Source organism: Toxotes jaculatrix, chromosome 18 (assembly GCF_017976425.1).
Source record: "Toxotes jaculatrix isolate fToxJac2 chromosome 18, fToxJac2.pri, whole genome shotgun sequence".
Lineage (NCBI taxonomy): Eukaryota > Metazoa > Chordata > Actinopteri > Toxotidae > Toxotes > Toxotes jaculatrix.
In genome coordinates, this window is record NC_054411.1 from 146,662 (window position 1) to 173,329 (window position 26,668).

The 26,668-nt window shown below is 45.5% G+C and overlaps 3 protein-coding genes across 6 annotated transcripts; 2 read left to right on the plus strand and 1 right to left on the minus strand.

Annotated features, from left to right (window-relative positions):
- The first annotated feature begins 63 nt into the window (after positions 1 to 63).
- On the plus strand, positions 64 to 5,735 carry syngr1a (synaptogyrin 1a). Of its 2 annotated transcripts, none has more exons than XM_041061989.1 (4): positions 64 to 573; positions 2,173 to 2,410; positions 2,520 to 2,665; positions 5,613 to 5,735. In XM_041061989.1, the coding sequence occupies exons 1-4, from the start codon at positions 472 to 474 to the stop codon at positions 5,733 to 5,735; spliced, it is 609 nt and encodes a 202-aa protein (XP_040917923.1). In that variant the 5' UTR covers positions 64 to 471. The 2 variants fall into 2 exon arrangements, with proteins under 2 accessions (XP_040917923.1, XP_040917924.1); XM_041061990.1 differs by lacking the exon at positions 5,613 to 5,735 and adding an exon at positions 2,917 to 3,037.
- Positions 5,736 to 14,007: 8,272 nt separating this feature from the next.
- On the minus strand, positions 14,008 to 16,515 carry ifnphi1 (interferon phi 1). Its single transcript, XM_041063206.1, has 5 exons — positions 16,396 to 16,515; positions 16,083 to 16,157; positions 14,875 to 15,027; positions 14,501 to 14,578; positions 14,008 to 14,332 (listed from the first exon to the last, which is right to left on the minus strand). Exons 1-5 carry the CDS (start codon positions 16,513 to 16,515, stop codon positions 14,192 to 14,194), a joined length of 567 nt encoding a protein of 188 aa, XP_040919140.1. The 3' UTR covers positions 14,008 to 14,191.
- A 1,456-nt stretch (positions 16,516 to 17,971) lies between these two features.
- On the plus strand, positions 17,972 to 25,547 carry LOC121198401 (globoside alpha-1,3-N-acetylgalactosaminyltransferase 1-like). Of its 3 annotated transcripts, none has more exons than XM_041062504.1 (11): positions 17,972 to 18,029; positions 20,112 to 20,336; positions 20,586 to 20,618; positions 21,587 to 21,631; positions 22,565 to 22,621; positions 23,189 to 23,221; positions 23,303 to 23,437; positions 23,536 to 23,668; positions 23,802 to 23,997; positions 24,164 to 24,383; positions 24,461 to 25,547. In XM_041062504.1, the coding sequence occupies exons 2-11, from the start codon at positions 20,278 to 20,280 to the stop codon at positions 24,600 to 24,602; spliced, it is 1,053 nt and encodes a 350-aa protein (XP_040918438.1). In that variant the 5' UTR covers positions 17,972 to 18,029; positions 20,112 to 20,277; the 3' UTR covers positions 24,603 to 25,547. The 3 variants fall into 3 exon arrangements, with proteins under 3 accessions (XP_040918438.1, XP_040918436.1, XP_040918437.1); XM_041062502.1 differs by lacking the exon at positions 17,972 to 18,029 and adding an exon at positions 18,044 to 18,223; XM_041062503.1 differs by lacking the exon at positions 17,972 to 18,029 and adding an exon at positions 18,044 to 18,219.
- The last annotated feature ends 1,121 nt before the right edge of the window (positions 25,548 to 26,668 follow it).

Here is a 26,668-nt window from a genome sequence, read left to right on the forward strand (position 1 = left end):
AGCGGAAAACTGAAAGACAGGGTTTTTCTTAACCTGACCCTTGCCTCTCAGGCAGTAACCCTACCTCCTTCACTGTGATTGGACAACTCTAACTCCTAACGTGATGAATCTTTAAAGAAATAGAAGCATGTGATTGGTGGAGCAGGCTGGAGGCGGTTCGCAGCCTGTGAGACTGAGATCAGGGTGTTAAACCCCTCAGTCTTCGCAGGGAGGATGAGGAGGATTAGAGCAGATTACAGAGCAGTTTATAACAGCAGAGAAGAAGAAGAGAGAGCACACACACACACACCAGTACAGACACACACCCAGACTAACTGGACCAAGTGCACTGCACCAGATGCAGTGAACTGGGACCAGTTTCTCAGACTTGAATCTAACTGCATTGAGCTGGGAGGAGGGTTCGAGTGGACTGAGCGGGGCTGAACTGGTCCGTACTGGTGTGAGCTGGTCTTTGGGACAGGAAGTAGACAGATGGATGGTTTCCAGGCGTATGGGGCCGGGAAGGCGGGTGGAGCTTTTGACCCTCTGACCTTCATCAGACAACCTCAGACTGTCGTGAGGATCCTCTGCTGGGTGAGTCTGATGATGTCATGATGATGTCACAGTGTAACAGTAAACTATTGGTGAACGCACTTTCACATCAAAACAGCAGAAATGTGTGTGAGGTGTGTCCAGGTGTGCTGACTGATCATGTACTGTAGCTGGGAGGAGATATAGGTTCAGGCAGAGGTGTTTCTGTCAGGTGGAACCATCAGAGCAGGAACACGTTCATGTTCTCACCAGTTTCCATCGTTTACACTTAGTTCCTGAGAACTTTGGTTTTGTGTGTCAGTGCAGCAGCTCTAAACACTACAATACCCATGAACCTCGGCTGCTGTTGCCATGGAGGAGAGGCCGGTCAGAGGTTCCAAATTATTCTTCATCACAGTTGAGGACAACATATGTCGCCATGGTTACTGAATTCAAAGCTGAATGTACCGATGAAGTGATTTCAGCTGCAGATGGTGTTTTCAGTTTTCTCAACACATCAGCTTTAGCTTCATCCTGCTCTGTGATTGGCTGCTTGTCTGTGAAATGCACCTTGGGACTTGTAGTTAACGTCTCTCCCTGTTTTTCTGTCCACAGCCTCTTTAGCTCCGGCTTTTATCAAAGCTTGAGGTGTTTTCCTCACAGCGCTGTAGCTTCAGGTTGTTCAGAGGAATTTTTACACCTGTGCAGGTAGCTGTCAGTGATAAAGGAGATCAGTGACATCTGAGCTTTTCAGTCATTGATCTTTCAGACAAGATGCTGATACACTGTGTCCACAGGGTGCGTTCAGGGACAGTACTGAGCGTAGGTCTTCTGTGTTTCCAACGGTCCCTGTGGTCACGCAGGTAAAGCAGAAGAACACAAGCTTTATTATTATTAATAATAATAATAATTCAGTTTGTTTATAACTGAAATGATCCAATTAGAAGAGAGAGAGATGCTGATTGGCTGCAGTCAGTGTGAGGACGGGGTCAGAGGTTAACAACAGTGACATGTTTCGTTGTTACAGCGCTGAGGACAGTTGTTGTTAGCCTGCTAGCAAAGCATGCTATTTCCTGCAGGTTATGTTTACAGCCCAACCCACAGTGTGTGTGTGTGTGTGTGTGTGTGCTGTAAGTATTTCAGTCATGAGACTGGTGTTAACATTCCTGAGGTTCAACACAACGCTCTTCAAACAAAACCTCACTGTTAAACTCACACACACTCCACACACACACAGAGTCAGTCTGAACTAACCTGCAGACGAATCCCAGGGACTGATCCAGGATCTGTCGTCCACCGTAACATTACACACAACGTTCACTGTGACTACCTTCATCAAATCACACACAAACCAACAACCTGACAACAACAGGATTTCCTGAAGCAGTTCTGCTTTAGTTTGTTGTTGTTGCCACGTTTCCTCAGCTGTTTCACTACAGTGAAGCTGTGGGTCAGTCGGCTCTGAAACATGAAGCAGACCAGCAGGTGGATTCTCACAGTCTGTGAGACCAGGACCTGCTGGTCTGACATTGTTTACAACTTATTCGTCTAAAAAGGGGCAGTTTTGTTTAAATCCTTCTTCGACAGTTAGTATCTAGCCTCATAAACTGAGAATGAAGGTGTCTGTTAGCGCTGAGCTAATTGTGTCCTCTCTGTTTTCAGCTCTTCTCCATCGTGGTCCTGGGTTGCGTCGCTAACGAGGGTTACGTTAACAGACCTGAAGAGGTTGAGGAGTACTGCATCTTCAACCGTAACCAGAATGCCTGCAACTATGCTGTCGCCATGGGAACACTGTGTTTTCTGTGCAGTGCTGCTTTCCTGGCACTGGACGTTTATTTCCCTCAGATCAGCGGCGTGAAGGACAGGAAGAAAGCTGTCATGGCCGACATTGGCGTTTCAGGTGAGGCTCCATCTGCTCTGGTTCTGTCATCTTTATTTGTTGTTTTAATAACGTTGTGAACCCGTGTTCTCTGAGTGTAATAACCTGGTGGAACCTGTGTTCCTCACAGCTCTCTGGTCTCTGGTCTGGTTTGTGGGGTTCTGTTTTCTGGCCAATCAGTGGCAGGTTTCTAAAGAAGAGGACAACCCTCTGAGAGAGGGGACCGATGCTGCCCGAGCCGCCATTGTCTTCTCCTTCTTCTCTGTCTTCACCTGGGTACGTACATGTCAGCTGACAGCGTCTGACACCTGACGGCTCACCTGAGCAGTGTCAGAGTTCTTTTCCAGAACAGGAAGTGAGCAGTCAGCGGCTTCGTGTTGGTGCTGGAGTTAAAACCATGATTGAACATGTGTAACATGTTAATCTCTCTGTGTGTTTGTCTGTGTTTTGATCTGTGATATGTTTATGTTGTGTTTGTGTGGGTTTCTGTGTGTGTGTGATGTGTTGTGTATATGTGTTGTGTGTAGGGAGGTCTCACTTTGCTGTCGATGGAGCGTCTGAAGAAAGTGTCGTTTGAAGAAGAATACAACAAACTGTTCAGCCCTCCACTCGCCTGACACACACACACAGCCACACACACACACACACACACACACACACACACACACACACACACACACACACATACACACAGCAACACACACACACACACAGCAACACACACACGCACAAACACACAGCAACACACACACACACACAGCCACACACACAGCCACACACACAGCCACACATACACACACACACAGCCACACACACAGCCACACACACACACACACAGCCACACACACAGCCACACACACACGCACACACACACACACACACACACACACACACACACACACACACACACAAACACACAGCAACACACACACACACACAGCAACACACACACACACACACACAAACACACAGCAACACACACACACACAGCCACACACACAGCCACACACACACACACACAAACACACAGCAACACACACACAGCCACACACACACACACACACACACACACACAGCAACACACACACACACACAGCAATACACACACACACACACACACACGTACCTCATTTCACCTCTCTCCAAACCCCACCCCCTCAGCTCAGTCTGGACTCTCATTGGTCTCAGTGCCTGTCATCCAAAGTGCCTTCCTGTTACCATGACGACTCAGTGATGCAGTGACCATATTGTTACAGTGATGTCATGAGGTTTGCTGTGACATCGTAACATGTCCTGATTAATGAAGATGATGTGATGATGAAGATTAAAGAGATAAACAGTTGGAACTGTGGAACATGAAGAGTTAATGTGTGTTTGTGTGTGTGTGTGTGTGTGTGTGTGTGTGTGTGTGTGTGTGTGTGTGTGTGTGTGTGTGTGTGTGTGTGTGTGCTGCCCCCTGCTGACTCACAGCAGCAGTGAAACAAACAGATGATTCTGATCATGATAAAAACAAAATGACAGAAAGAAAAAATAAAGAACCAGAAAAACGAGACTGATGAAGAAATAAATAATCAACAAGTTCACTTTTTTTTTTAAATGACCGAGGTCACGTCAGGTCATAGCTCTGAGGAAGGACGTTATCAGACCATGTGTCAGAAAAACGAGGAAACAAATATTAAGTAATATATAAATATTAAGTGTTTCAAACTAAAAATGTTATTTATTTGGCAAAAAACAAACAGAAACAACTAAATTGTCATTTTTCTATTTATTTTTTTTCTGTTCAGGAAGTAAATCACTACGATCTGATCTGATCAGGAAATAATCACAAGCTTTACTGTTTTGGTTTTTCAGTTTTTTGTAAAACAGTAAATTTGAAAATTCATGAATAAAATAATAATTATATTTTAGCAATAAAAAATCATTTTGGTGAAAGAGAATTAGCACTTACAGAAACATCAAAAATGATTTCGGTCATTCATTTATTGCAGCTGTGGCAGAAACCGTACACCGGGTGGCGCTCTAACACATTTGTTAATCACTGTGAATATAATAAATATAAATCAGTGCGGAATGTGAAGCGCTGCTGTCAGCGTGGCAGCGCAGCAGTAAAGTTCAGTCTGAGGTCCATCGTCCAAAACATCAGCAGAGACACAGGGATGTTTCTGTGTCCAGCTTTCACTCCGTCTCCACGTGAGACACAGTGACTCCTGGGAAATATTTATATCGACAGATCGTTTGTGGCCTCATGAAACTAACAGAGTTAAAAGTCTGGGATGAAAAGACGACATTCAGTGAACGGCTTCTCCGTTTGTTTGTTTATTCATTATTATTATTCCGATTGTATTTCTCACAGTGAATTGAATTCATGTGTTTAACGTGGTTTATAATGTCAGCGCTTAGAAACTCTTCTGGTGTTTGACCATGTGACCCTGACAGGCCATCAACGCACTGATGATGATGATGATGATTGTCTCTGGTTTGACCACAGGCTGAAGTGTCCTCAGGCGCCTGATGTGCCCGTCGGTGTGTATGTGTCAGTTAAAGCACTGTGTGAATGGGTGAATGTGACTGTGTGAATGGGTGAATATGACTGTGTGAATGGGAGATAAATGCAGCACATTTACCATGAACACTGCTGATGGATCTGATCTTCACATCAGAACTTTATTTAAAACACAAACTGCTGGTTAAACTGCTCTAACCAGTATAACTACCAACACACGGAAAAACTCGCTAGCCTAGCAACATTAAAGTTACAAACAACCCATAATGCAACAGTTTCTGTAGAAGACCATGTTACTCTTATGCTCTCATGTTGTCAACATGTCGTCCTACTTGTGTGGAATGACTGCGAACATCAGGCCATCAACATGAGACACAGCGAACGCTGAGTGTGACCAAAGCTTCAGACGTTTCTGGAACGTTTCGGAAACATCCATCCTGACTTTCTGCTGCCAGTGGAACTTTTTCTTTTATCAGGTGTTGAAGTGAACTCAGCGTCTGTTCTGTTCACTGGAGCCGACCTTTAAGAAAAGAAGTCATGGAACTGGAACCAGCTGAGTTTTCAGTGGAATGTTCCTTTAACTCGGAGCAGTGGGTCTGACTGCCTGCGCCTCGATATGTCAGAGCAGAACTGTTTGTGTTGGATCGCTGTGATGATGCTTGTTATTTCAGTCCTACGAATTGTTAATAAAGTTTTGTAATTTGAATCTATCTGCAGGCTGTGCAAGGGTTGCTGGGAATCTACAGGTTTAAACTGGGAGCGGACTCCGTCACCTTCAATCAGGACTACGCCGATCCCGACCAACAGGAACCTGCTGAGGGCCCGCTCCCCGAGGAGTAGAGGCTCCGCCCATCAGTACAGAGCACGGTGGAAACCATGATGCATGCTGGGTAGTTGTGTGTTGTGAGAACAGGACTGGACTGAAAAAAAGAAACAGTTTTATAGGCTGATGATGACACGCTCTCTGACCGCAGCCAATCAGAGTCCAGAACACCAGTACAGAATAAACACTCTTTAATGTTTGATGTTTAATGCTGAGGAGGAGAGGAGGAGGGGGAGTGGAGGAGAAGAGGAAAGGAGGAGGAGAGGAAGAGGAGGAGATGAGGAGGAGGAGTGGAGGAGGAGGAGGAGAAGAAGGAGAGGAGGAGGAGGAGGAGGACATGCAGCTTATAAAACACTGAACTGTTCAGTTCTCAAACTGAATTGAGTCATTTTCAGGATTTAGTTTCATTGTGTTGTTGCTGGTTTTGTGTGTCTGTGAATAAACAGACTGTGAATACATGAAAGTAACGTGTCCTGGTGAAATCACAGCATCAGATCAGCATCACGTCCGAAGCTTCCACAGGAGGGTGCTGCACAGCTGACTGCTGAAGGGGGCGGAGTCAGCCCAGAGTCAGACCTGAACTCACAGACATGAAACTCATATTGATCTGATCCAGTGTGATGTCACTTCCTGTGGTTATCATCACCTCTGACGTCCCTCCTGCAGAACTTCATTGAGAATCCTGCTGTTTTTAGGTTTCCCTCAGTGTCACAGTGATCCAGTGAGAGCAGTCTGTCCATTGATGGTTTAGCTGATCACAGCTGATTCAGCTCAATCAGAACAGGAACACACTTCCACTGCAGACACACATCCAGTCTGTGTGACTGTAAACTGGAAAAAAGCTTCTTCCAGAAACAACCGAAGAAAAAGATCTTTGAATTGAAAACAAAAAAAATGTTTTAAAAAAGTTGAATCATGTTTAACAAAGGTAAAACATCTGAAAGATTAGAAACCTGTTCACCTGCATGTTTTCTGATTCTGTTACAGGCACACACAGTGCTAACTGCTGTGGGTTTAACTTCCATTTCATTCCAAACATTCAGCCTTAATAAGAATGACACAGGTGAGACAGGTGTGTCCCTTCATCCATGAGGTGCAGCTAAAGTTCTCTCACCTTTTCTTTCACCTCCTCAGACGTGATCGAACCCTGAACTCAGACCTGAAAGCCGGATTGTGTGTGTGGTGTTTCTGTGTTAATTGCTGCTGTGACTCATTGTGTCTGAGTGATTTAGCTCAGAGCTTCAGGCCGAACAGTGACTCACACTGAGCTGATTCGCTCTGTTTACAGTCTGAGTGTGTGTGAGGAGGGAAAGTGAAAGTAACGCACTCACCTGGTCTGACTCCTGAATCATCAGCATTTGTTTTAGATAATAAAAAGACAAACATGCAGCAGTGGAACACACACACACGCACACACACACGTAGACATGCATGTATATATACTGAGCAAAGAAATAACCAGAGAAATCAGGGGACACTCAGACATCAGCGATCCAACTGATGCTGCCTGTTGTTGGTGTTTTATGTTCATGTGTTCGGACTAACACAGTTTTCCTGCTGGGAGACAGATGCTGCTGGGAGTTCTGGTTCATCCTGAACTGGTTCATCCTGGAGGTACAGGTCCTGGACCTGAACCTGGACCTGAACCTGGACCTGGACCTGGACCTGGACCTGAACCTGAACCTGGACCTGAACCTGAACCTGAACCTGGACCTGGACTTTTAAAGACATGAACTCAGCATTAAGAAATGTGAGTCATCAGCTGTAAACACCATCGGCTGCAGGTGAATGAACATTTTGCTTGGTTCTCACAACGTTAAAGGTCTGTTTGAAGGTTCAGACCCAGTTTTAGGGTTCAGGTTAGACTCAGGTTAGATCAGGGTCAGGGGTCTGGGGGCAGGAACACGAGGAAAGAGGAACCAAAGACAGAAACCCCAGAACAGACAGATGAGGACGGAACGGGAAACAAGCTGATACACAAAGGCCAGGGCTTCAAAATAAAACAGGAAATAGAAACAAGAAGCAGGACCCAACCCAGAAATGTTTGTGTGTGTGTGTGTGTGTGTGTGTGTGTGTGTGTGTGTGTGTGACATTGTTTTCTAGTTATTTGCCCGTGCTGCTGTTTCATTGGTTGTTTTGGTCACACGGTGCTGTCGGGTCCCCGTTCAGAGTCAGACAGGGAAATGTTCCGCTGTATGTAGAACGTTGGTTCTTATAGTGTATTTTGTTGTGCTGCAGTTCAGTGTGTTGATCTGTGAATGCTAACCTGGTGAACAGTGACGGTGTCACACTGTGATGTCACTGCAGTAACTTTGGTGTGTAATTGATTTTGTGTTTTACAGTTTTCTAAAAAAGACTTCATGAGATTGATGAAAGAGTTTGACTTTAATCTGCTCGGACTTCCTCTGTGTGTGTGTGTGTGTGTGTACAGACACACACACACACTGAGGACAGAACAGTGATTCACAAACAGAAGCAGAAATAAAAACAAAACAACAAAAATCCTGTAAACAATAAATGTGAAAGTATAAATATCAAAATGAGTCTAAATAAATAAATAAATAAATAAATAAATAGGTCAAATAAATATTGATTTTCAATTAGCCATTGTGAGTAAGCGATCAGTGGGCGTGGTCTCTGTGCTCAGTGGGCGTGGTCAGTGTCAGTCTGTCCGGGTGAAGCAGCTCAGGTGTTCCTTCAGAGCCTTCTTTAGAACCCCGAGAACGTCTCTCCTCAGAGCCATCCACCCGCAGGCAGCGCTCTCCTGATCAACAGTGAAACAGGAATTCAGAAAATATTTGGGGCAGAAATAAAAACTAAAAATACATAAATTATTTTATTAAAGAAATGATTTTTGAATGGAATTGAAGAATTTTCCACAGTTACTGAAAACCTGAAGAATGAATGTTTGTTCTTCAAATTATTTCTTTCTAATGTCTAAAGATCCAGATGCTTTCTTTTCTTTTCTTTTTACTCAACAATAAACCTTCACAGATTGTTTGTGTCCTCAGGCTGCAGCTGCTTCTGACGCAGCTCTGCCTGACAGACTGAACTCAGGGTGAAGCTTAACGTCTCTTCATCTAATTTATGTTCACGACTCATGAAAACATGAAGTTTACCTGCTGCTGCACAACAGCTGTCACATTACTGAAGTAAGAGGATAACACATCTGGACCATGGAATGTGGACAGCTGTGGGAGGGGGGGTGGAGAGGGTGGGGAGGGTAAAAAAGTGATTAACAGCACAGAGAAACGAACCCAGCACTGACCCCAGACCCCAGAGGAACCTGCCATCGTACTCACACAGCTTCCCTCTTCCAGCAGTCGGTACTGCAGGTTCCGGAAGTCGCTGAGCTTCTTAACGTCCCAGGTGACTCCGCCCTCTCCGACCGGTAACTCATAGTCGTCGAACATTAGCTCTGTCTCCCGCAGGGACTCATACACCACCCATAATACCCGGCGGCACTGCAGGGAACCAATCGGACATCAGTGTTCAGAGTTTAAACAGTTTTTTAAAAACGACCCGGTGAGGTCAGAGGCTCACCTGAGGGTGACTGGCTGTGGCGGCAGGGAAGGCGGAGTCTGGGAAGGTGATGTTGACATTGTAACGGAAGCAGTGGACAGGAAACTGTCCCCCCTACAGGACAGACAGGACACAGCTCAGACTGGGCTAACATTAGCTAAAGAAAGTAAGGCAGTGCTGAGTGTACAGGTGAGGGGTCGGGGGTCTTACCAGGTCTCTGAGCAGGTGGTGGGCGTCCTTGACCACGTTCGCCTGCAGCTGACAGGTCGGCATAGCAACCGCCATCAGCTGGAGGCTGCAGAGCTGCAAGATAACAAGGAGGACTGAAGCGGGTGTCATTGTTCTGGGTTTGATGGGTTTTATCCTGGTTCTTCAACTGATCTTCAGCTGGTCCTGGTCCTGAGATTCACAAACAGATCTCAGTTTTAGTTGAAGCTTAAACAAAGTCAAACTGACTCTGAGTGTTCACAGCCTTTACCTGGAGCGGTCCTGATCCTGATTCCTGTTCTTCAGGTGGCCTTGGTTCTGGTCCTGATTGGAGCTGGGCTGAGATGCTTCAGGTCTGCTGTGTGAGCCGGGAGCTTCAGGTGAGTTCAGGTAACCTACAACAGAGAGCAGCGGAATGGCTTACCAGCCGGTGGCTATACCTGTGTGAATCATCATAGACTACGAAACCACAGCAGCAGAGACCTGGGCCAGGTGAGTCACTGCAGGTTCATTCAGGTACACAAGCACGGTTCGAAGTTGATTTAATACAAGGTTTTTGTCTGAAGTCTCCAGAATATTTAACAGTAAAATAAGAAGAAAAGTGAATGAAGTTTGGCCTAAACGTCGTTCTGTCCTCAGGACACGACAGCTGCAGCTCTGAAACTTCACTGTGTCTTAGTCTGAATCAGAGCTGCGAGCTGGATGGATGGAGATGTGTCTGCTGCTGCTGTTCAAACTCGTGTCTGTAACCATGAACTGATTTGAGTCAGCAAAGCGCCTCTGGTTCCATGTTGATTCGAACAGTTTTCCACAACACAAACAACAAAGTTTCTGACTAACATCAGTGACACTTCACACAAAGAAACCAGAGAAAAAAGTGATCAACAACAAAATCTCTGTTAAATATGCAGTAAATCTTCCTCTGGCTGTCCCCGCGCTGTCAGGACGGACAAATCGTCCCGTCTCTGATGGAGGTAACGCGCTCTGGTTTCACAGTCTGACTCTGTCATGTGATCATATGCTGAACACAGTGATCAAACACGTTAGAATAAAAAAACGGAGCAGAAGTTTGTCCTGTGAAATCAAAGTTGAACTCTGACCTGAGAGTCTGTCGCAGCAGCTGGAGACGGAACCGAAGCTTCAGGCTTCACTAGAGGACAAATGGAAGCGACGTTAGCATTTATGCGTAGAACAGACGTGTCATGTGACAGTTGCCATTTGTCATGAGAACGCAATACGAATTCTGATGAACAGTTTCCCTGTTCGCAGCGGTCAGAAACATCAAGTGTCAGAACACAGGTGGAAACTTGGAAATTTGGAAATTTGTCAGCATGAAGTGAACTCAGAGACGCGATCGCACAAATTTAAGTTTCATTTCAGTGCCAGCGAACGGGGCATGGGAATACACCGACACCCGAAGCAGCCGACATGTTTCCATTCAAGCTGCTGATGTCAAGCCGTAAAACAATGTTCTCCACTGGAAACTTTTGAATTTAATGAAAAGTTCCAACAAAAATGAAATGGACTGAAAGTGAAAAAGCTGCTTCATCGTGTCAGTGAGTCAGTGATCAGTGATTCCTGGATTGTTTCAGAGCAGGACCCTGCTTCGTTCTGAGTCTTCAGGCTCTTACACTCTGAGCTGTCAGTCAGCTCTGAAATGAAACTTAAATCTGTGGCATCATCACAAGCTGCTCATCATCATCTCGATTAGCTTGGTTCACGCTGACAAATATTTCCATCTGTGCTCCGATGCTCGATGTTTCTGAGCGCCGGAAAAGTCGCACGCTGGAAATCGTGTTTGGTGACGTTAACACGGAGTCGTCACGGTAACGTTCACGATCCACTTACCTTTTTATTGTGTGGGAAAAGTAAAAATCAGCAGGCTGAAGCTATTTGTTCACACAGATTCAGGTGTGAACTGATGATGCTCAGGTTGTTTCTCAGGAAGCTGAAGGTCTGAGATGTTTCCTTCACAGGTCGATGCTGTTGTACGTGAACAGAAGAAGCAGAAACAGGTTCATTTAAAGCTTCTGGTCCTTTTTTATAAAACACTTTGGGCTGCAGCTTTGCATGAAAGGTGCTACACACAAAGACATTGTTATTATTGTTGTTGTTGTTGTTGTTATCAGTAGTAGCAGCAGTGGTAGTAGTGGTAGTGTTGGAGACAGTTTGGGTCTGTGGTGGTTAAAGATCCTGAGATTCTCCACAGAACAATTCGAGTCAAAGGAAGAAGAACATTTGACAGGACGTTAAACTTTGACCTGTAGCGGCGTGTTCTGACTGACTCTGCTGAGGCAGAGGTTAAATCCACTGAGAGGAAACTGAATGAAATCTGTTCAACACAAAGTCCGTGTCTGGGACTGAGAATCACTGATGTGTGTTATTGTCTTTCATCCAATCATTTCTGACAAACACATTAAATAAATTCGTCTTTTTCTTTAAAACACAATTGAAAGAAATTTTCAGAAATTGGAGTAAAACCAGAAAATGAAAAAATCCCACGATGTCCCTGAGATTTGTCCTCTTCAGGTCTTTGTCTTCGTCCTGAACGTCTCTGGACGGTTCAGCTCTTCATGTGCAGATGAAATGTTTAGTTGTATTTTTCTTTCCGATCATTTTTAAATAGAATCATCCTGATTCTACTGTTTCTGTTTTTTTGATTTTTGTTTTGTTGTTTTCATGAAATTATTCTGTTTCTGTTTTTTTATCCTTTTAATGAAAACTTGTTTTTAGTTTGAGAGAAAACTAATGATTTCTATGTTTGATATGAGAAACTTTTTGTCCTCATTAATCCTACAAAGAAAAAGCGATGTAACGAACTCACCGTGTGTTGAAGGTCCTGCAGGTCCTGGTCTCAGTTGATGTGGTTCTTCTCAGGCTGGTGCTTGTTCAGGTTCTGATGAGCCCCTCTGTCTTTTATACAAAGCAGAAACTGAATTACAAAGCAAAAATTCTTTGGAAAATTCCCTTTACTTCAGTCCTTTTTTTCAGTCATGATTTACTGAAGAAACTTTTAAAGCTTCACTTAGAAGATGGTTTTTATTTTGTTTGGTTGGTTTAAAAAGAACTTTTATTCAGAAAAGCCATAAAAAATCATATGTGACAATGTGCTTTTAGTTTTTACACCATCAAGAAACACTTAAACCGTGAAGATGATAAACATGAAAGTATGTTTATTATTCTCTAGTCCTTCATCTATGAACCGTCCTAAACTGAAAGACTTTGTGTAAATGTTGTGAAAGTATAAATTAATGAGATGTTAATGTAAAGACTGGGTTTGCACTGTGCTTCTGTGACAAGGATCAAAAAGCTGATTCAGCTGCATTTTAAAGGCTGGAAACTATCATTGTATGTTGCAGCATGAACTTTTCCCCAGAACGTGTGCAGGCAGAGCTGTCCACATACATTTGGCTACAATGTGTATTTTTTTTTCTGTATGAATCAAAGAAAAAAAAACCCGTGTGTGTCATCAGCCCAGGAAGCGGTTTAACCCTCAAAAACTCTGGTTAGGGTTTACAGAGAAAAGTGAAGAGCGAAGAGATGCAGGGGAAAAGTTTCAGTTTTAATTTAGACAGAAAACAGGAGGGAAACTGAGTAACCAGCCTCGAGTCGTCCTCTGTCCTCTGCTTCAGCTGCACTCGCTCACTCACTTTCCATTTCTCCTCAGCTTTGAGAGGAAAAACGATCGTCAGCCTCGTCTCTGTTTCTGTTAGCACTTCTTCAAACTGTCACGTCGGTCGTGACATGACGTCGTACCTGAGCTCAGCAGAACAGACACACACAGTTAATAACACACAACCTGTTGTAATCTCTGTGTCACACCCATTAAACACCAGCACTCACTGGTGGAAGAGGGAAGTAAACCTGACCTAACTGGTCAGAAGTTCTCTGAGCTCTGGGTTCTGGTCTGGGTTCTCGCTGGACTGCTCCAGAAGGTGGATGTTCTTTGTCTGTGGTAGATTCACGTCCATGTTTAGGGTCATTGTCCTGCTCACAGCTTCCCTGATGCTGAACCAGGTCCAGGTGCAGCAAAGCCCCTGATCCGGAAGCTGCGTCCTGCTGTGTGCTCTGAATGCTGCCCTCCAACTTCCTCCACTTCCTGTTTGTATTGTTCTTTATGTTTATTGTCTACAATGATCATCTCTAACACATGACTGTGTTTAATGTCCTACTCTGCTTCAGATCCATGATGGATTCATATTCTCTGCAGATTGTGATGAAACAATGACCAACCATCACAGGAAAAAGTGGGTTTGTTTTTTTTTTTTTTTTTGCAATTTATCATGTTTTTTTAAGTCAGATTAATTGAGTGCAGCACAGAAGTAGAAGGAATATTTACTGTGAAAGTAGAAGAGAAATATAAAGTAACAGAAAAGGAAAATACTCAGAATAAATTAAATACTAGAGTAAATGAGTAATAAAAATACTTACTTTCTACCTCTGATTTATATTTTTATTTATTTTGAAGGTAAATATGAGACCAGGTGAAACCACTGAGTTAAAAGCAGTTGAGAGGTGAGTTAGGTCACTGAGCAAAGAACCAAACACTGAACACAGATCTGCATCAAGGCTCTTTACTGTCAGTACAAAATACAGAAAAATCAATCAATCAATTAAAGAAAAACATTTTGTTCATAAATAGAAAGATAATAGATAAATAAATAAATAAATAAATAGAGTGAGAATAGAAACTATCAGAGTCCGTCTCTCACAGAGAAACAGATGAATGACACGAGACTTTGTGTCATTGTTGGTGTGGAGTTGTTGTAGAGCGCCTCCTGCTGGCAGCAGATGAATGTTTGATGGAGGCCACCAGCAGGTCCAACTGATCCAGGTGCAGTTTAGTTTCCTTCCTGATCAGCTCCCAGGATGCAGTGCTCCCACCCTGTGAACACAGTGCTACAGTCAGTGCTGCAGTCAGTGCTGCGGTCAGTGCTGCAGTCAGTGCTACAGTCAGTGCTGCAGTCAGTGCTACAGTCAGTGCTGCAGTCAGTGCTGTGGTCAGTGCTGCAGTCAGTGCTACAGTCAGTACTCCAACAGTACTTGGACTTACAGTGTGGGACAGAGTCCTGGTCTTCAGTCTCCTGTAGTATCCGCTCAGTCTGTTGTCTGCTGTGCTGTTCATTGACACCTGATAATAGAAAACAATTCAGACTGATTCTCTGAGTTTGGCAGGAAAAATGAAGCTGAACATATAAAAGGAATGGAAGTGTATGAAGAGGAAACAGTGAAGGACGCTGAAGTGGTTCAGTTTGAACAGAAACACTGAAAGATGCTGAGCTTTCAGTTAAAACAGTTAAAGTGTTTCTGCTGATGTGTGTGTGTGGTTATGATGTGTGTTCTCAGAGAACTTGAACTGGTAGTTGAAGTGTAACACTGAAAGGAGCTGAAGTGAAGTTTCTCTCGAAGTGTAAACTCTTTACTCACACAGGTGATGAATACATTTATCTGCCTGTCGATGGCCGTCAGGAACCTTTGAGTCTCTTCAGTATCCCAGGTAAGGGAGGAGAAGTTGCCATGGCGATAGAGACCGAGGATCAATTCAAAACTATTTCTGATGAAAGCCAGCTGGGACTCAACCTGGACAGAAAGAGAGAGAGACGGGTGTAAATTGTAGCTGTCTGATTGGCTGACAGAGCTGATGTCATCAACATAACAGAGGACAGCAACAGTTTGTTTACGTTTGTACGGAAACGCCACCGAATGTGCGTCAGCGTCGACATTATTACATGAGAATAATAACATATGACGAGAAAAGGAAAAATTATCTGAAAGAAATGAAAGTACTGAAAATCTGCTGCTAAAACGTTGGAAACACTGAAAGGAGTTAAAGTGGCAGCAGAAATGGAAACATGAAATCAAAGCAGCGTGAATTTAAAGGATGATTCCGCTTTCTTTCTTTCCCACAGATGAGGCTGTCACCGCTCTGTGGGTCTTGCTAACTTTGAGACGCAGGGATTCGTGTGAAACAGAATATATTGGACCAAACAGCACACGCAGCTGCTCGGTCCAACCAGGAGCAGCCATTTTGGCTAGCGTGTAGGGATCAACACCTGGGGCAACTCGCCTGTTGACCTAATTGCCCTGCTTATTCATCCACACAGCTTGTTAATGCGTGCATTACACTGATCTCACATGTCTTTTTTTTATTAAATGTTTTTGACAGTGGGTCCAGGTGTGTAACCAGATGCTTGTGTTTGTGTTTGCCGGTGCAGACACATACTGTCAGCATGTTACGTGTTGTAATCACTCAGTGTGTGTGTATTACAGCTTTAACGTTTGGAGGGTTCAGTCTTTGTCTCCAGGACGAGACTCGGTGGAGACATCTGCTGGTTCCTGTTTACTCTGGTTCGCCAAATAACACTGAACTGAATTGAAGTTGACTTGCGTAGCCCAAACTCATTGCATTTAGCTTTGTGAGTGTAAGAGCCGACCTCACACGTTAGCACAGTGTGCGAGCTGCTCATTGGCTCAGACGCTGTGTGATCTCACAGCTCCAGCTGACGTATCAGTTGAAAGCTGCTGAAATGTCAAACTGATGGACTGATTGATTCACTGAGAGACTGATTGATAAACTGATGGACTGATTGATTCACTGATAGACTGATTGATAAACTGATAGACTGATTGATTACCTCAGTGTTTCGTATCTGTCTGTAGAGTCTGTATGGAAAGGAAACTGGACTCTCCTCTTCAGTCAGCTCACCGCCCTGAAACAGAGAGACCACACTTCATTTCACCACATCACACGCTTCACAAATCAGTGTAAGCTCAACTGGTTCCACTGGTCTACAAGCTGCAGACTTTGGGCTCCTTTAGGTGGTAAGTAGAAAGTAACCAGAGACTTAATCTGTGACTCCTAAGGGATCATTTAAATCCATCAGGGGCCTCACAGGGACGTCTTTAAGCACCAGTCCCTCCAGGACCATGAATCGGGGCGGTACTCACCATGAGAAGGATGGAGGTCAGAGAGATGTTGCTGTAGTGATGGTACTGTTTGAGCCAATCACAGCAGAGAATGGGATTCAGGATGCCGCAGAGGACGAAGAGGCCGGTCCAGCTGATCATGATGAAGGTGAGGATGTGAGTTGTGCTGTAAGTCAGTGTCTCCAACATGCTGCTGATCTGAGTTCAGGACTTTTATTCCAGCAGGAAAGAGAAAGGGACAGAGCAGAGTGAAAGGTAGAAAGTCCCGCTGTGTTTCCATTCTCACTTTCCACACTCTACACAATCCAATCAATGTACTGTTACTGTCTGCGTGTTAATGTTGCGTCTTCACTTTGTCCCAATGTTTCTACTGCAAAAATATGACAAACCTGTTTAAAGAAACTGAGTCTAAAAACAGCAGAATCTCTGAAACTGAAAGTCAGTGAGACAGGATTTGAAATGTGTGAGATGAATCAGTGAATATTTCATTTTAGCTTTTCATTCATTCACACAGTGTTTGTGTGTGTGTGGGAATATTTGGACCTTTTTCCTGCTCAGTCTACTTTATGCTGAGGAAGTCCCTTCACTTTCATTTTCCAGACCTCAGGTCTAAATGCAGCATACCTCACAGGAAGTGATGTCAGCTGGGCCTGTGTCACTAACTAATGAACATTTTAAATCCAAATGTAAATAAACACAAACATAAGAACACTGAGTAGGTTTGACTCATTTTCTGTAAAGTTTAGGATGGTCGGTTAAACTTTAAACTTTTATTTTATTTTGAAGGTTGAATCCTCTTCACACCGACTCTAAGTTGATGAAGTGATGACATCATACTTTTCACTTTCAGGCCGTACATTCAGTTTGTGGTTGTTATGGAAATGTTCAGTCATGATGCAACCCTGTGACATCACTGAAACTATGAGAATGAAATCATTATTAAAATATTAAAATTAAATATTAAAATATTATTGGACGTTTACTTGTAAACACAATGAAAAGTAATGAACACAGACACAGTTCAGATTCATTAACCTGCAGGGAAACGTTCAAGAACCTCTGCAAACCCTGGAACTCTGTGACCCTGGAACTATTCATATTTATTGTTGAGATTTGTTTACAGGTGTACAGAGTTTACAGGTGTACAGGTGTACAGAGTTTACAGGTGTACAGAGTTTACAGGTGTACAGGTGTACAGAGTGTACAGGTGCACAGAGTTTACAGGTGTACAGAGTTTACAGGTGCACAGAGTTTACAGGTGTACAGGTGTACAGAGTTTACAGGTGCACAGAGTTTACAGGTGTACAGGTGTACAGAGTTTACAGGTGTACAGGTGTACAGAGTTTACAGGTGTACAGAGTTTACAGGTGTACAGGTGTACAGAGTGTACAGGTGCACAGAGTTTACAGGTGTACAGGTGTACAGAGTTTACAGGTGTACAGAGTTAACAGGACTGTGGTGACACGGGACAAAGCTCAGCTTCCTGAGCCCAGGTCTGGTGAGATGCTGCAGGAAGTGATGGTCTCCAGGAGGTGGCGGTAGTGCAACATTTCGGATGTACGCTGCTGTTTAAAAAAAACACGGAAGACGAGGGAGATGCAAGCATTTCCTGTTTCAGAGCGGGGAGCGCGCGCTGGGAGTGGCACGCGGAAGTGGTGAGTCTGTGAAGTTTTTTTCGGTTTCGGTTTTCAATCTGTTCTGTTTGTTCTGTCGGAACCGACGCAGAGGAACAACTCCTGCTGGTTCCGGTAGTCTCGGGTGGTCGGAGGGTTGATTGACACCCGGGGTCCCGTTGAGGCTCGCGCCAGACGCGGAGCGACAGATGACGTGTAGAGGACGTAGACCGTATGTAAGACAGAGGATCAATCATTTTAAAATACGGCGTTTTCTCTATGAAGTCTGGTGCGTGAAGGCTCCAGCAGGCAGGCTGAGGGAGGGACACTCCTTTGTCTCTGGTCCTGACTGTATCACGTTCAGGGCGTTTTGTCTCAGGTGTGTCTTCCCTGACTCCCTGATTGGTTGTTTCAGGCCGTGATTCAGGTATAATCATGTGGTCTGATGTGAATCACACCACAGTGTGTGTTTCGGAGTTAAACTGGGATATGTGGAAAACCAGGAAGTAGATCCGGTTTCTTCTGTTTTCCCAGAGTTTTGCTCTGAACATGTTTGTGTTGGATTAAATCTTTCAGTGTTCTTAGAGCAGGATGTTGGAATTTTAATTTGAAAGACCAAGCATTGGCAGCAGGAGCTGAGCACTTGATTCTAGATATTGATAAATCAGCTGATGAATCTAGAGCCGACTGATTTGATCAGAAAATGAAATGAACTTCAGGGTTTAGTGGAGACTGAACCCGTGTAAAGTGGATGAGACGACATACTTTCATTTACGTCATACTTCCTCTCAGCTCTCAGAACTGCTGTGGTGCTTTAAACCAGGGAAACACCTGGGACAGGTGGAGACCCACTGAGCTCTGTGGTTTAACTGAACCCTTTGATCAGACCAATCACACGCTGTGATGCTAAGATTCCTGCTAAATGTGACAGGCATTATTCATCAATAATGATGCTGGAGATGATTCAAGGAAACAAAAGTGGCTTCATTTTTATTGCTGGTTTGGAGAGAGCCTTTGTTGAGCTTAGTTTAGATTTTATTTTGAAAAGTTTAGACTTTAAAATTGAGTAACGTAAATCTGTAATGAATTAGGTTGTAATGTTGTAGTGTAGGTGTAACGTGAGGTCTGACGTGGACACAGAGCAGAAGCCGCTCGATTCCCACTGAGTCCAGAAGCTTCTGGTTTAATCTGTGGAAGGTTGAAATGATAAAGTGCCACGTGACGGACGGATTATCTGGACTGATGGGACAGTTAATGTTTAGCTACTGTGACGCCAGAGAATTGAGGAGAGCTTTGTCCAGTGAGTTACAGTGAGAAGCTGAGAGAAGCTGAGGTCGATGAGGTTCTGTCTCTGGGAAAATGTCCCTGGTTCATTTCTGGGAAGCAGCACAGTTGGTTTGTCTTTTGCTGTCCCTCCATTACCGTCCTTCTTTATGTGTCTCTGGAGTAACAAACCTGAGGCCCAGTGTTTTTCTTTGAAAATCTCCTCTGAGCGTTTCAGTCTCATCCTCCAGAAACACGTTAACTGAAGAGATCACGGTGAAGCACAACCAGGTCAGGTGATCTGTGGTCCGCTGATTACTTCTGTACTTCACAGAGACAGAACCGAGACTGTAGGACGACCAGGTCGTTTCTCAGAGACTGAATCTGTTTCTTGTTTGCAGCGAGTGGTTGAACTTTACCACGAGCCAAGTTAGCACTAGCATTAGCTTCCAGTTAGACAGCACACACGTTAGCACGGCCGGCTTTCTGGTACGAAGCAGCAATAGGCCTTATTTAGTTCACGGTTGATGACGGAAACAAACGTTGCTCGGGTGTGAGGTATCTTTGAAGGCAAGCCACTCCTCCTTTTCGGTCGGAGAGCTTCCATTGGCTGTGCAGTGTGTGAAAAACAGTCGAGCAGCACAAGGTGAAAACTCGCTTCACGTTTGATCTGATCATCTGTGCACTGACGATCAGGTCTGAACAGGGACAACCCCCCCCCCCCCCCCCCCCACCTCCCCCTCCCCCTCCCCCCGCCAGGTGCTTGCAACACACCTGGACACTCCTCCTGTGTGTGTGTGTGTGTGTGTGTGTGTGTGTGTGTGTGTGTGTGTGTGTGTGTGTGTGTGTGTGTGTGAGCAGGGTGTGAGGACAGACCAGGACTAACTGCTGCCAGAAGAGTCCTCTGCTCAGACTGGCTGGATCTCAAGCTGTGGTCTCTGTGGACCTGGTCTGTAGTGGACTTGGACTGAAGTCAGGATTGTCCCCGTGTGGATCAGGACTGTCCTGGTCTCACTCAGACTGGGACATGCATCTGTGGAGCGGTAAAGTTGTGACGGTGATCCTGCTGTTAGCTCTGCTGCTGGGGTGAGTTCACACACAAACCACTGCTGCTGCTGACACGGAGCAACATGCAACTCAACATTCCACCTTAAAAGGTGTGTGTTACAGCGTGTCTGTGTGTGTGTGTGTGTGTGTGTGTGTGTGTGTGTGTGTTACAGCGTGTCTGTGTGTGTGTGTGTGTGTGTGACAGCGTGTCTGTCAGTGTGTGTGTGTGTGTGTGCTGTGATCAGTTGTTGTTGATGGGTAATGGTTGTGTGTCTGTTCGACCCACAGAGTGCTGTACTACTACAACTTCCAGTCCTACAGGTAACACACTCACTGTGACTGATGCTTTATGCTCTGTGCTTCAGACAGAGACGTGTCTTCATCTTTCTGTTAGAGACACTGTCTCTGGGACAGAGGAGACATGTGAATCAGACACAGTGAATCCTCTGATGTGTTTCCACGTCAGCATCAGTTTCACCGTTCATCTCAGTGCAGCTGCTGTGAGGGGGAAACTGTTCTTTATACAGAGATCTGGTCTGAGAGGGATCTGGTCTGAGAGGGATCTGGTCTGAGAGGGATCTCCTCAACACTGAGCTCAAACTGTGCAGATTATATATTTTATACGTCAGCTCGCAGACCTGAACCAGACTGGAAACCTGTGGGTGGACCTGAACTGATCTGCAGGACTCTGAGCTGCTGTCAGTGTTCATGGAGGGGGGGTCACTAAGTACTGGGTTAGTACAGGGCCAGACCTTAGGTTGGGACTGGTGCTCAGACGATTAACTGGTGACAAACAGGTGTGAACACACACGCACACACACACACACACACACACAGGTATTTTTGTTAAACACTGAAACCAGGAACTGAACCTGATCCGAGGAGGCTTTGATCCTGAGAGCAAACACTGCAGCTGAGAGACTGGGAGTTTCCCTGGGTCTGAACTGGTTTCCAGCAGCTCAGTGTCCACAGAGCCCTTTCAAATAAAGTTTTATTTCAGAACACCTTCCAGTCAGGGAAGTGAACGTTGATGAGACGAACCAGTCAGAACCAGTTTGTCTAACGTGTCCTCACTGCAAATCATTTTTCATTTATCAGATACGATTTTCTTGATTAACTGATTAATCGTTTGGTCATGAAAGGTTACATCATTGTCATGTTTTTTCGATTCTCTCACTTGAGAACCTGGATCATGAAACGACTGATGGATGAAAGGATGAATGATTTTCCTGTCACGGTGATGTTTTTCACACGTGACGACCTGACCTTTGTGTGTTTGTGTTTTGCAGACTTGTTGTGTCCTTTGAGCAGGATCAGATACCACCAGAGGGCGGGTCAGTAACACAAATATTCTCTGTGCTTGTTTGGTTTCTCCCTGGGTGTAGTCTGATAGGCTTATCAGCTGACCTTCACACAGAGCGGCTGTTACCTGTTCACCTGTTGGTCTGAGCTTCTCCAGCTGCGAGCAACAGAAACTGAAGGTTAATGGTTTGATCTGACAGCAACTCACAGCTCCAATCTGATCACAGATCAGTGTCATTATACAAAACAAACTGCTCTGGGAGACGCAAACACAAAGTGGCAGTGACAAATGTCTTCAGGGGACTAAAGAAAGAAGACGCAATAGTTATTATTATTATTACTGATATCATATATTTATCTATTTTTCTGTTGTCTTACTGGTTCCCAGACGACTCCCAGTCAGAGCTAAAGCTCAGTAGACTCCAGTGATCTGTTCAGTAACAGGATCCCATACTTCTGCCTGATCTGAGGTCTGCTCCAGCGAGGAGTGTCTAAGTTTAAAGAACATTCACGTCAGACGAAGCTGAGTGTTTGTCCTTGTACCACACCCAGACGCTCGCCAACGTCAGCGCTTCTTTGTCAAAGACCCACTTCCAGTTGTTGACGTGGGTTTGAACATGTTTAATTAATGAGGTGTTAAGTTTGGTGCACGCCGTTCAGGACTGATCCCAGTGGTGCTGTGGGGCGGGGACGGGTTCTGCAGGGGCGGGTTCTGTGGGAGCGGGTTCTGTGGGAGTGGGTTCTTTAATTTAATGATTCATCAGTTTATTGACTTGGATTAAAGGTGGTGACATTTGTTGAAGACAGACACAGACCATGAGAGACAGAGGTTCAGTGTTTCTCTGGACATCATCAGTCAGTGAACCTGCAGGCTGCGTGTTCACTGTGTGTGTGTGTGTGTGTGTGTGTGTGTGTGTGTGTGTGTGTGTGTGTGTGTGTGTGTGTGTGTGTGTGTGTGTGTGTAGATCTGCTGCCAATACCGTCATCACAAGTCATGAGCTCCACCTGGTGGCCCCCAACAAGTAAGTACACTCATCATCATCATCATCATCATCAGGTGTACTTTTAGTATCACACACATGTCAATCATGGGTGGGTGGAGGCGGGGACAGATGGGAGACAGACAGGGCACAGATGGGGGATATTGATTATTGATTGATTAGTGTGTTATTGTTATTGTGGCCATCATTGACATTATTTGTGTAAGACGACTTCCTCCTTCCTGGTCCACACCATGAATAACAGAGAGTTACGGGTCGGGGCTCAGCTACAGCAGAGACTAATTACAATAGCTCCAGTGCGGTATGAATGTTTAATCACAGCATTATCCTTCACATTAAACCCCTCAGCACACAGGAATTTTGGGTAATGAAGTCCTCAGCATGTGTGACAGTGACAGTTTGAGACCTGAAAGCCTCGATCTTCCTCAGACTCTTTGGTTTAGAACATCTGATCATCTCATTCCAATCCGTTACACTGGCAGTCAGAGAGGTGATCTCGATGTTTGTTCATGCTGGGCCTGTAGGGGGCGCTGGACACTCTTCACACTGTTGTGTAATTTCCTGATGAAGACACTGTTTGTGTTTCAGTTTGCAGTACAAACAGCCCAGCATCGTGCAGGGGTGAGTATCGCTCACGGTGGTCACTGTTCGTGTCGTGTTGTCGCTCGTTTGGTGATGACATCAGTGTGTGTGTAATTGTAGTCGTACCGATGTGGTGACGGTGACGCCCTGGTTGGCTCCTGTGGTCTGGGAGGGAACCTTTAACCCGGTTCTCCTGGACAGCATCTACACCCAGAAGAACATCACCATCGCAGCCACCGTGTTCGCTGTGGGAAAGTACGAAGTCACAGCACTGTGGTTTCCACACCTCCCTGAATGCAGCATTTCTGATTTGACCTTTGACCTGGAAGTGACCCCTCTGATCTTCTCCACAGGTACATCATGTTCCTGAAAAACTTCCTGGAGACTGCAGAGCAGCACTTCTTCGTTGGTTTCAAGGTGCACATATACGTCTTCACCGACCGGCCAGAGGAAGTGCCCAAAGTCAAAATGGCCGCTGGCAGACAGGTAAGAGGATGCAGGTGAAGTGTTTCAACTAAATGACCAGAGATCAGGACTCTGTCGCCGGATTTACAAAAACACCTCACCTCTTCCTCCTCCACCTCCATCAACCCCCCCACCCCCACCCCTCCTCTTCCAGCTGATGGTGCATTCAGTGCCCAGTTCCAGGCGTTGGCAGGAGATCTCTGCTCGCAGGATGGAGCTCATCCAGACGCTGATAGAGGAGAAGCTTCAAAACGACGTTGACTACATCTTCTGTCTGGACGTGGACTCGAAGTTCCACGGCCGCTGGGGGACGGAGTCACTGGGCGGACTGGTGGCTGTGATTCATCCAGGTCAGCAGAGAATCCTCGCTCCTCCCTGTGCTGACATCACATCCTGTGTTGGGACTATGTTGTTAGGCGGAGGGATTCTCAGTGAAGTGCAGTGCGCTGTGGATGAGACTGTTCTCACCTTAATATTTGGGCATGTTCCTTTTTTCTTTCCTACCTGTGCCCGCAGGTTACTACAGAGATGACCGCAGCAAGTTCCCCTACGAGCGGAGGCCGGCCTCCCGCGCCTACGTGGCTCCTGGACAGGGAGACTTCTACTACTGTGGGGGGGCGTTTGGAGGCCTCCTCCAGGAAGTACACCTGCTCGCCAAGACCTGCCGCTCCAACTTCGAGGCTGACGCCAAGGAAGGCATCGAGGCTGCCTGGCAGGAGGAGAGTCACCTGAACAGGTACACAGAGTTACCTGAACAGGTGTTGAGCCTGGCTGAGTTTGTGATGACTATACTTCCTGTTTCTTTATTTTCAGGTACATGTGGATCAACAAGCCCAGTAAGGTCCTGTCACCTGAGTACCTGTGGCAAGACTTCAAATCCAGAAACCCTGAAGTTCACATCATCAGGTTCTCTGGAGTCGTCAAGAACTACGCTGAGATCCGACCGAACGTCTGAGAGAGCCAAAGAGCTAGCTTAGCTTAGCATAAGGACCGGAAGCAGCTGCCCTGGCTCTGATTAAAGGTGACAGCGTGCACCCAGCAGCTCCTCCAACATGATGCATTAATCCAACAGATCCAGATCCACAGACCCAGTGCTGACACACTGTGTGAGACATTTCCTGTCCAAACAGACAAAGATCAGAGAAAAGAAATTTCAGCACAGCTTTGTTTCTCCTTCTGTTCTACCTCACAAACAAACTCAGGACCCCTCAGAGGGGCCCGACCCCCCAGTTTGGGAACCACTGGATGAAACTACCTGATGAGATGTGAAGTAATTAAAACGAGGTGAACGATCAGTGCAAAGAATCTGATGATGAAAACTACTTTTCCTCTGCCGGATTTTAATGCAGGAGTTCTTCCCTTGTTCTTTTGTTCTTTTCCTGAAGCAAAGATCGGAGGACTGATTTCACCCCCCCACCTCTCATCGAGTCTTTATGCTAAGCTAAGCTAAACGGCTGCTGTCTGTGCAGAACAAAGATTTCATTTTCCAAACTGTTGCACTGTGTCTGCTTCAGATGTAACTCATGAAGCAGACTTCCGGGCCCTCTGTGGGTCTGGGGCCCCTGGGGCCCACCTCGCCTGGTCAATAGTCAGCCTTAAAAACATTTACAAGTGTTGCAGTTAGACGTGTAGCACCACCCTCAGGTCTGTTCATTTCAGAGCATTTTTCTTTTGTTTCGCGGGAAGGGGTCAGAATCAGGATCAGGCTTTTTGTGCTGGTTCAGATTCTCTTACTTGTCGGACAAACAGGTGAGACTCAGGTTCATCAGGTGAGACTGACTCACCTGCATCAGAGCTTCCATTTGTTCACTCTGTGGTGTTTGCACCTGACGTCCTCTCAGTTTCTGTTGGTTCTTTCATGTAATAAAACGAGAAAGAAATTTCTTTCTTTTCGTCTTTTGTGCAGACAGTGTGTTGGTCCACCTGCCTCTGTGGGACGGTCACAAAGGAAGAAGGACAGAAAAGTCAAACCTGATTCATTTTTTATAGCTAAAGGCTCAGCCTCACATTCTACTGTCAGAGAGTCTGGGGACGAAGCAGTCTGCTGGGATAATATGGTGTTATCAGCTCTGTGAGGTATGAAGGAGCCAGGGGGCCCCTGAGGGCCTTATACGTAAGGAGAAGGATTTTAAAATCAATTGTGGATTTTACAGGAAGCCAATGAAGAGAAGTTAGAACAGGAGTAACATGATCTCTGTTGCTAATTCCAGTTCCAGACATCCTGAGAACAGGGAGTTACAGTCGTCCAGCCTGGAAGTAACAAAAGCATGGACGAGTGTCTCAGCATCACTCAGACAGGATGTTCCTGATCTGACTGATACTGCGCAGGTGAAAGAAGGCGGGGCTACAGACGTGTTTTGTATGAGAGTTAAAGGACAAATCCTGATCCAACATAACTCCAAGGTTCCTCGCAGTCGTCCTGGAGGCTAAATTAATGTGATCCAGAGGAACTGTATGGTTCGATAAACTGTTCCTGAGCTGTTCAGGACCAAACACAATAACCTCTGAGTCAGGCAGAGTCAGGCAGAGATCTGTGGAAATGTCCCCCCCCCCCCCCCCCCCCCCCCCCCGCCCCCATTTAATAATCTCAGTTACTGTGTGACAGACAGCAATCAGTGTCTTCCTGTTCAGTCCATCTTCTCTTATCAGGTCTCAGCAGGAAATGATACACACAAACAAGTTTGCTGCACTCGCTGTGAGAGGACACGCACACACTTCAGCTCAGCCTGCTGCTGAGCACAGACCGTCCCTGCTGATTCCTCTGGAATCCACTCTGCTGCTCAGACTCTCACTCTCAGACTCAGACTCTCAGACTCACAGGTGACAGGTTGGATGCTGCTTTGTGATGGTTGCTCGGGTGTAACTGGGTGGTTGCTAGGTTACAGCCAGCAGGCAGGGTGGCAACAGTTGCTAATGACACTGAGAGGTCGTCAGGTGATCAGTTGTTACCTGTTCTCTGTTTCATAGTCACTGTCACCATCTTGTTCATGTCCACTGAAAACCACGTATGTGAAGCTGTGA

What these genes read in the sequence shown, in the direction of transcription:
- syngr1a (XM_041061989.1), top strand. Translation starts at nt 472, where the DNA reads ATGGATGGTTTCCAGGCGTATGGGGCCGGGAAGGCGGGTGGAGCTTTT. An exon ending in GGCCGACATTGGCGTTTCAG is followed by an intron (nt 2,411 to 2,519) that starts GTGAGGCTCCAT and finishes TGTTCCTCACAG; the next exon opens with CTCTCTGGTCTCTGGTCTGG. An exon ending in TCTTCTCTGTCTTCACCTGG is followed by an intron (nt 2,666 to 5,612) that starts GTACGTACATGT and finishes ATCTATCTGCAG; the next exon opens with GCTGTGCAAGGGTTGCTGGG.
- ifnphi1 (XM_041063206.1), bottom strand. Translation starts at nt 16,515, where the DNA reads ATGATCAGCTGGACCGGCCTCTTCGTCCTCTGCGGCATCCTGAATCCC. An exon ending in TAAATGTATTCATCACCTGT is followed by an intron (nt 14,579 to 14,874) that starts GTGAGTAAAGAG and finishes TTCTATTATCAG; the next exon opens with GTGTCAATGAACAGCACAGC. An exon ending in CCAGGACTCTGTCCCACACT is followed by an intron (nt 14,333 to 14,500) that starts GTAAGTCCAAGT and finishes CTGTGTTCACAG; the next exon opens with GGTGGGAGCACTGCATCCTG.
- LOC121198401 (XM_041062504.1), top strand. Translation starts at nt 20,278, where the DNA reads ATGCATCTGTGGAGCGGTAAAGTTGTGACGGTGATCCTGCTGTTAGCT. An exon ending in CACCTGGTGGCCCCCAACAA is followed by an intron (nt 22,622 to 23,188) that starts GTAAGTACACTC and finishes TTTGTGTTTCAG; the next exon opens with TTTGCAGTACAAACAGCCCA. An exon ending in GGTGGCTGTGATTCATCCAG is followed by an intron (nt 23,998 to 24,163) that starts GTCAGCAGAGAA and finishes CTGTGCCCGCAG; the next exon opens with GTTACTACAGAGATGACCGC.